Source organism: Xenopus laevis, chromosome 2S, assembly GCF_017654675.1.
Source record: "Xenopus laevis strain J_2021 chromosome 2S, Xenopus_laevis_v10.1, whole genome shotgun sequence".
Classification (NCBI taxonomy): domain Eukaryota; kingdom Metazoa; phylum Chordata; class Amphibia; order Anura; family Pipidae; genus Xenopus; species Xenopus laevis.
The window spans coordinates 147,623,008-147,631,288 of record NC_054374.1 but is presented as its reverse complement, the minus strand read 5'-3'; the positions used below and the strand labels follow the sequence as shown (position 1 = coordinate 147,631,288).

The following is an 8,281-nucleotide window of genomic DNA, read 5'->3' as shown; positions in this document are numbered from 1 at the left end:
TCCTGATCGTGAGACCATGATCTTCTTGGAACGATCATACGATCATACGAATTTACCATCAACTAAAAAGACCAATTTGCCAGGAAAACAAAGGGGAGCTGCCTGCCTGGCCCTGCAAACATAGATAGATTGCACTGGGACCGACAAAAATTTTTTGACCTGGCCGATCAATTTCTTGACAGATGTCGGCCGAAAAATCGTGAAATCGAAAATAATTGTGAAATTCAAATGTTTTCACAAAAAAATCTTGAAATTCGAACGTTTTCACGAAAAAATCGTGAAATTCAAACACTTTCACTAAATAATCGTGAAGTTCGAACGTTTTCACAAAAAAATCATGAAATTTGAATGTTTTCATGGAAAAATCATGCAATTTGAACTAGGGAAGCACTGAATCCAGGATTCGGTTCGGGATTCGGCCAGGATTCGGCCGAATCCTTCTGCCCGGCCGAACCGAATCTGAATCCTAATTTGCATATGCAAATTAGGGACGGGGAGGGAAATCTCGTGACTTTTTGTCACAAAACAAGGAAGTAAAAAAAAATTTCCTTTCCAACCCTTAATTTGCATATGCAAATTAGGGTTCGGATTCGGGTCGGTATTCGGCAGAATCTTTAGTGAAGGATTCGGGGGTTCGGCCGAATCCAAAATAGTGGATTCGGTGCATCCCTAATTTGAATGTTTTCACACAAAAAATCGTGCATTTTGAACGTTTTTAACTAAAAAAATCATGAAATTCGAAAGTTTTTACGGAAAAATCGGAAATTGACACTTGCGAATTTTCACTGGTGAATTTTCACGGGAGATTTGCAAATTTATTTGCCGGTGGCAAAATGTGGAAATTCCCTGCGAATTCGTGCCAGGCGAATTTATTCGCCCATCACTAATAGGGGGCCCATGAGGCCCTAATTAATGAGCAATTTCAACATGTATTGGTAAAACCTCTGGATATGTTAGGGGCCCTAAAATTAATTTGCTGTGGGGCCCAGCCGCCCAGTAATATTGTTATGTCTCTGGTAGTGCCCCTCAAATAAAAGAGAGCAACTGCAGGGCTGTCTGATAGCGAGACCCCAGCAACAGAAAGGGCATGGGGGAGATTCCTGAACTCCTTATTTCTATGTATATGTTGTACCACATTCTATGTACCACATTATAGATACCACATTATAAGTACCACATTCTAGGTACCACATTATAGATACCACATTATAGGTACCACAGTTTTTGTTTTGCATTTATAATATATAAATATATAATACATGTAGAAAGTTTGCCAGCTGGGGGTGGCATTGGCACAAAATCGCCTCCTGTGAGATACAGAACTTATCAGTCATTTGTGCAGCTGAGTAAAGCCCAGAGGCAGCTTGTCCATCAGGGCCCCAGAGACTGAGGGTGTGTTTTCCCCCTTAGGGATTCCCCGGCGTGAGCAGCAGTGATTGGGGAGGGGGAGGCGCATTCTTGTACTGACTGGGGCGGAGCTTCTCACAGGCTCCTCCCCCTATTGGACTGAGTCTCCCCCGGCGCTGATGATGATAGAGGCTTTGCGTCACTGTGCGCACTCAACTGTCACCTGGATCCGCCTCCATTGCCTTTAGTAGAGATCTGCCTCCCCGGCTTGTGTCTTCCCTTCCCGAGCGCTTATAAGTGTCACTGCTGAGCCGGCAGCGCTCAGTGCAACATCTGCTCCTGCAACTACAGCACTGGCGTGTGGACTTGCTGCAGCCAGGAAGTCGCAAAGTCGCTTACAGTGTATGTCCACAGGCAGCGCTATTTAAGCGCACATCACCCGCTATCGGGAGCGCGTTCCTTTGCGCACTAGAGATTCCCCTATCCGGTTCCATGCGGCTGCCCAACATGTCCAGTAACTTTCTGTTAGCGCCCATCCCAGAGTGCGCCGATTACTTTACCGCCAGGGAGATGAAAGTGTCAGTGATGGGAACCGGCAGCGTTGGGAAAACAGGTAAGTGCCCCTCAGCTCTGCCCAATGGCACCAAATCCTTTATCATCTCTATCTATCCTGCTGCTAAACGCCTCTGCCCAATCACTTCAAGCACAGGAACTGAACTACTGGATCTGCACTACCTGCCCTCTCTGCACTGCTGGTTCTGTCTATGAGATAATGTAGCAGAAGTCTGCCATGCATGTTTCTCCTTGCTTCTGCTACAATGTGCCACGCTTTGGGATAGGGGCGGCACTGCTCCCTGTGCCCTAAATCCATAGTGAGAATGGTACCCTATGCAGAGCCCGGACTTCTGATTCTGATGTGTCCTGTTAAGATGAACTGCTCAGTCTGACTAAGCAAGCTGCTTGCTGGGAACATAATAAGGGCTTTTTAGGTGGCCATAGACATAACAATTACGATCTTTCTTGGAAAAGATGTTTCCAAGAAAGATCGTTCATTTCAATACACACGTGTAGAGCTGAATCGTCAGATATACAGGTAGATATACAGGTAAAAACAATAGAATTCTACCTGTGTCTGATGATTCAGCACTAACAATGGCCGATGTTTGGATCCCTTCAAAGGCACCCGATCAAAATTTTCCGTCCAGCCCGATCGACAAGCCGACCGATATCCAAGTCTTCTACGGTTCTGCCGATATCGGTCGGCTCTTTTCCCATCATACACACACCGGATATCCTACAAAAATTAGTTTCGTACAATATTATCTGTACATCTATGGCCACCTTTACATCTGGGCAAAACAGAGCCCATTCTTTTCAAATGTTCCCAAACCCCAGAGCTCAGTCAAGACACAGTAAAGTCTCGTCTATGTTCTGTGGTTCAGCACTGTGCAGGGTCGCCAGGTCTAAATTTCAAAACCAGCCCAAGTCGGCTACAAAACCAGCCCAAAACTAGCAGAGAGGCACTTCAAAAGCAGCCCAAAAATAGCACATGTGCAGTGAAAAAACAGCGAATAAAACAAATGAATGTGTGAAAATAAGCCTTTTTCAAATTTTCACTGTTTTGCAAATTTTTCCATGAAGCGAAATGTGACAGATTTGCCGGTCATAAGGGTCGTAACTGCAGATGGGGGCCCAGGAGGTATAGGGGCCCCACAAGACACTAATCATATACAGTTTCAATAAATATTGGTAAAACAGCTCAATTTCTAGACATTTTGGTTGCCAACAGATTTTCGCCCTAAAATTTAGGAAAGTCACAGGAAAATGCAAGAATGGGATGGGAGACGGGGGTACAGAGCCTAAAATCTGGTAACTCCTGACATCTACGCAAATCAGTTCCATTGCATGCTGGGTATTGTAGTTTCATTAATCTCGGCAGTTGTCAAATTTTTAACCAAAAACTACATTACCCAACATGCATTGGGAGGCACAGGCTTGGCACATTTGGGCAAGAAAAATGTTTGGCTGGCTTCCAAAGTATGAACCAGCCAAAGGCCCAAAAAGTAGCCCAAATCCATACCTTGACTAGTTTGTACTTTCAAAACTCACCTGGGCTTTAAATTAGTAGCCCAATTTGGCTGGAAAACCACCAACCTGGTAATTCTGGCACTGTGCCAAAAAATAGAAACACCCCTGGGGTCATGGGGGGGAAATGCAGCAAAACAGTGTCATAGGCTGCTGGGAGTTGTAGTTTAACAACAGCTGCAGAGCCACATTGGGGAAATACACACAAATGTCTATTCAGTATGCCAATGTAGGAGTTCCCTTTTATTAATGGAAATGAGTTTGTCTTCCAGCAATGATTGTGCGCTTCCTGACCAAGAGGTTCATTGGGGATTATGAAGCCAATACAGGTAAGTGCTCAGCAGAAGTACATATCCATCATTTGCACTCATTAGTTCATTATGCTAATTGCAATCAGTAACGCTAGTGCTGTAAGGAAGACCAAACCCAGCAGCTGTCTGTCGGAAAGCCCCAAATTCTATATCTAGCCAAGCAGGATTATCAGCACAATAAATCACTCCACGTCCCCCCCCCAATGCATTCTGTCCTCTTATAAGTCTTAAAGGGTAAGAAATGTCCTCTGTAAAGTTGGACATGGGGAGGCACATTTATCGACTCGAATTCCGAATTCATGTGAGTTTGTTTTTTTTAAAACTCCCATAAACTCCTAGAAATTCGAAATTCGACCAATAAAAATGTATTGATAAAATATAGGGATGCACCGGATCCAGGATTCAGTTCGGAATTCTGCCTTTTTCAGTAGGATTCGGATTTGGCTGAATCCTTCTGCCCGGCCAAACCTAACTTACTATGTTACTATGTTTGCTAATTATTTGCAAAACCTCCCCAAGAGGTATTAAAGGGGTGAGTCATCATTACTTTAACTTTTTGTATGTTCTAGAATGGCCATTTCTGAGCAACTTTTCAGTTTGTCTTCGTTATTTATTTCATATATTTGCCTACTTTTTCTGACTCTTTACAGCTTTCAAGTGGGGGTCACTGACCCTATCTAAAAAAACGAATGCGTTTTTTTTAGATAGAAATTGATTGTTATTGCTACTTTTTATTACTCCTCTTTTATTCAGGCCTCCCCTATTCCTATTCCAGTCTCTTACTCAAATCAATGCATGCTTGCTAGGGTAATAATCCAGGATGCTTTTAATTAATTAAACCCAATAGGATTGTTTTGCCTCCATTAAATCGGTGGCTCACCTTTAACTTGACTTTTAGTACCGTATGTTATAGAATTGCTAATTCTAAGCAACTTTTCAATTGGTCATTGACCCCAGCTAAAAACAAATGCTCCGTAAGGCTACAAATGTATTGTTATTGCTGTTTTTGTACAACTTATCTTTCTATTCAGGCCTCTCCTATTCATATTCCAGTCTCTTATTCAAATCAATGCATGATTGCTAGGGTAATTTGGACCCTAGCAACCAGATTGATGGAATTACAAACTGTGTGATATGGCCATCCTGTAATTCAGAGCATTCTGGATAATGGGTTTTCCGGATAACAGATCCCGTACCTGCAGTGGAGGAACCTGTGAGATGTAGTTCATCAGTTACTATAGAGCCAAAGGTCGGAAATCTCTGACTTGTTGTATTTGCAGCCAGACAGTGCAATGCATTGCGACTTAAATATATTTTAGGAATGCACATGCCATTTTGTTTGCTCCCTGTACTGATGCTGATGCCAGTCATGTAATATGTGTATTTCATTTGCACAGGCAATCTATACTCCAGGCTTGTGGTTATGGATGGGGAACAGACTTCTCTGCAAATCCAAGATACCCCTGGATGTATTACGGTACATACCATCTTACCTTTATTGCTTAGGGGAAACATGATTTTATACATAGTAATGGTGCCAGTAGTCCCAAACAATAAATGGGTTGTTCACCTTTAAATTAACTTTTAATATGATGCAGCGAGTAATATTCTGCCACAATCTACAATTGGTTTTCCTTTTTTTTTTTATTATTTTTTTTTGTCATTTCGCTTTTTACTCGGCAGCTCTCCTGTTTGCAAAATTCCCCTAGCAACCATGCATTGATTTTAATAAGAAACTGCAATATGAATAGCAGAGGCCTGAATAGAAGGAGGAGGAATAATAACAATTGGTAATAATAATACATCTGTAGACTTACAGAACATTTTGTTTTTAGGTGGGGTCAGTGACCCCCATTTGAAAGCTGGAAAGAGTTCAGAAGAATGAAAATAATTAACAAATTTCACACAAAATGAAGACCAATTGAAAAGTTACTTAGAATTAGCCATTTTATTACATACTAAAAGTTAACTTAAAGGAGAAGGAAAGGCTGTCTTTACTTGGGGGTGCCAAAAGTAAGGCACCCCCAAGTGATTGTATTTACTTACCTCACACCCAGGGCTGGTGCTCCTATCAGCATAAACCTGCACTCGTCCGGGGTTATTCCAGTGAGCACCACGGATTGATCAGCTTCCGGCTTCTACTTTCTTCTCGCGGCTGCACATGCTCAGTAGCAGTAAAAACCAAACTTCATGATTTATGTGCAAGTGCGGCTATTGACTCTGGGGGACTCTGCAGCTACCAGCACCTTAAATGTGGTGGCAGCTCCAAGGTTCCCTTAGAGTGTTGCATCAATAGGCTCTACCAGTTTGCAGCAACCAAATTACACTCTAATGGTGTTTTAAAACCTCACACTGTAAATGATCTCTAACACCCACTTTGAAAATGTAAACCACAACTATAACCCCATTCGCAGAAAATAAAAATGTACACGCTATGACACGCTTTATCAGAAAGGTCTATATGAATACACCAGTAAACCCTCAAAGTAATGCTGCTCTGAGTCAAAAGCAACACAGCATTTATTTCCTTCTATTGTGTACACATGTGTATCAGACTTCCTGTTTTCAACATAAACCTCCAGGGCTAGGGCTTGGGCATGCTCAGTTCGCTCCTCTCCCCTCCCTGCTGTAATCTGAGCTCAGAGCTATGAGTGAGCAGGAAGAGACTCAGGCAGGAAGTGATGTCACAGCAAGCTAATATGGCAACTGCTATCCTAAACAAACAGAGACAGTGTCTAGAGAAAATTGTATGTCCAAGCACCTTTCCTATTTGGAAAATGACTGTCAGTTTCCTGTATGGTTTGTTTGCAGGAGGAGGATGACGTGTCCCCAGATGTTCTGAGATACATCCAGTGGGCTGAAGGTTTCCTTCTTGTCTACTCAGTGACGGACTGCAGGAGTTATCAGTGCATCCGGCCCCTCTACCAGCACATCCGCAAGGTTCATTCAGACTCTAAGGTGCCCGTGATTATAGTGGCCAACAAAGGGGACCTCCTGCACGTACGGAAGGTGTCACATGACACGGGCATCCAGCTCGCCAATGAACTCGGCTGCACCTTTGTGGAAATCTCCACCAGCGAAAGCTGCCAGGACGTGTGCGACGTGTTCCAGCACCTGTGCAAGGAGATCACCAAGCTACAGATCACCAATCCTGCTGAGAAAAGGAGGGGCACCATCATTCCCCACCCAAAGTCCCCCAACATGCAAGATCTAAAGAGACGCTTCAAGCAGGCATTGTCTCCCAAAGTGAAAGCCTCCTCGACAGTGGCGTAGGGACATTTACCCAACAGGACTTTTTTTTTTTTTTTTATGAAGATTTTCTTTATTTTTCTACTGAAATTACCAACCAATTTTGTTTAGTTATGAGATATGATGCAGGCCATCAGGACTTTCACACCAATGTGTAAATAATACTGTACTATTTATCTTTATATTGTCTGCTTTTCCACAACAATGCACTTGTGTAGCGGAGTTAAAGGAAAAGGAAAGTAAAAACCATTGGAGAGACATTATTTTTCCTATTGAAAAAAGCCCAAACTATACTAACAACTATACCAATCCCAAGCCCACTACCTGCCTGCAGTGCTCAGCATAGAGGCAGAATCATACTGCAGACCCCACAACCTTCTTTATCCTCTTCTTCACCAGCCCCCCAGCCTGTGTACCTTCTCGGCTATCCAGCGTTGAACTCTGGTTGTGCTGTGGCAGAGGGAACTGGTCAGTTATAATTATCACTGGAGGGAGCCTGACAAATAGACACCCCCAGAGATTTTCAAGTTCCTTTTCCTTTAAAGGAAAGCTAAACCAGGGCCTGGGGAGGTTGCATGGCCAGTAACCCTTAGCACCCAATCAACAGCTTCCATTTGCTAGTCCCCTACATGAAGTTAAACAGCTTCTTATAGCTTGTCAGTCATAGTGACACGAGAAATTAAAACTCTCTAAATGCAATAATACATAATATTAACTTAATCTCTACCTAATTAATATTTAATTTTTTTATGTAATTTAATTTTAAAAATTAATGATTTTTGCTGTTACCGGCCGTTTAAATTTACAGAAACATCTCAGGGGAATGTCAAAAGGTCAGCTTTTTCCCACAAGCCAACAGATGTTTCCTTTCACTGTCCAAACGGCGGTCAAGAAATTCTAAGAAGGAATCCGTCGTTTAGGGTTGCTAGACCTGGAAAACATTTCCCCCTTGACTATTACATGTCTAGCAGGGCTGTTTAAAGGGCACCTATCACACCCAAAATAAAACACATATTAACAATCTGACCAGTACAACATAAACACGTTTAATCAAACTACATATATAGTTTTTTGAAAAAAACGGCAGGTTTTAAAAAATCCCTTACTTTGTCAAATGGGTTCTTTCACTGAGGGAGGCCATACTGAGACTATACCAGAGACTATATCATGCAAATTTCAGGAGCATGCTCAGATTGTAACACTGCTTTGAGTATTCTACCCAGAATGCCTTGTTTTAGTAAACTCCTCCACTAGAAGTATCAGGAGATTTCCCTATCTTGTCCCCTGCT

The 8,281-nt window shown here is 42.5% G+C and overlaps 1 protein-coding gene across 1 annotated transcript; it reads left to right on the top strand.

The window, feature by feature from the left end:
• Positions 1-1,470: 1,470 nt before the first annotated feature.
• Positions 1,471-7,252, top strand: rasl11a.S (RAS like family 11 member A S homeolog). The gene is made up of 4 exons (XM_018250272.2): positions 1,471-1,960; positions 3,705-3,761; positions 5,141-5,220; positions 6,555-7,252. Exons 1-4 carry the CDS (start codon positions 1,840-1,842, stop codon positions 7,014-7,016), a joined length of 720 nt encoding a protein of 239 aa, XP_018105761.1. The 5' UTR covers positions 1,471-1,839; the 3' UTR covers positions 7,017-7,252.
• Positions 7,253-8,281: the final 1,029 nt, after the last annotated feature.

What these genes read in the sequence shown, in the direction of transcription:
- rasl11a.S (XM_018250272.2), top strand. Translation starts at nt 1,840, where the DNA reads ATGCGGCTGCCCAACATGTCCAGTAACTTTCTGTTAGCGCCCATCCCA. An exon ending in CGGCAGCGTTGGGAAAACAG is followed by an intron (nt 1,961 to 3,704) that starts GTAAGTGCCCCT and finishes TTTGTCTTCCAG; the next exon opens with CAATGATTGTGCGCTTCCTG. An exon ending in GGATTATGAAGCCAATACAG is followed by an intron (nt 3,762 to 5,140) that starts GTAAGTGCTCAG and finishes TCATTTGCACAG; the next exon opens with GCAATCTATACTCCAGGCTT.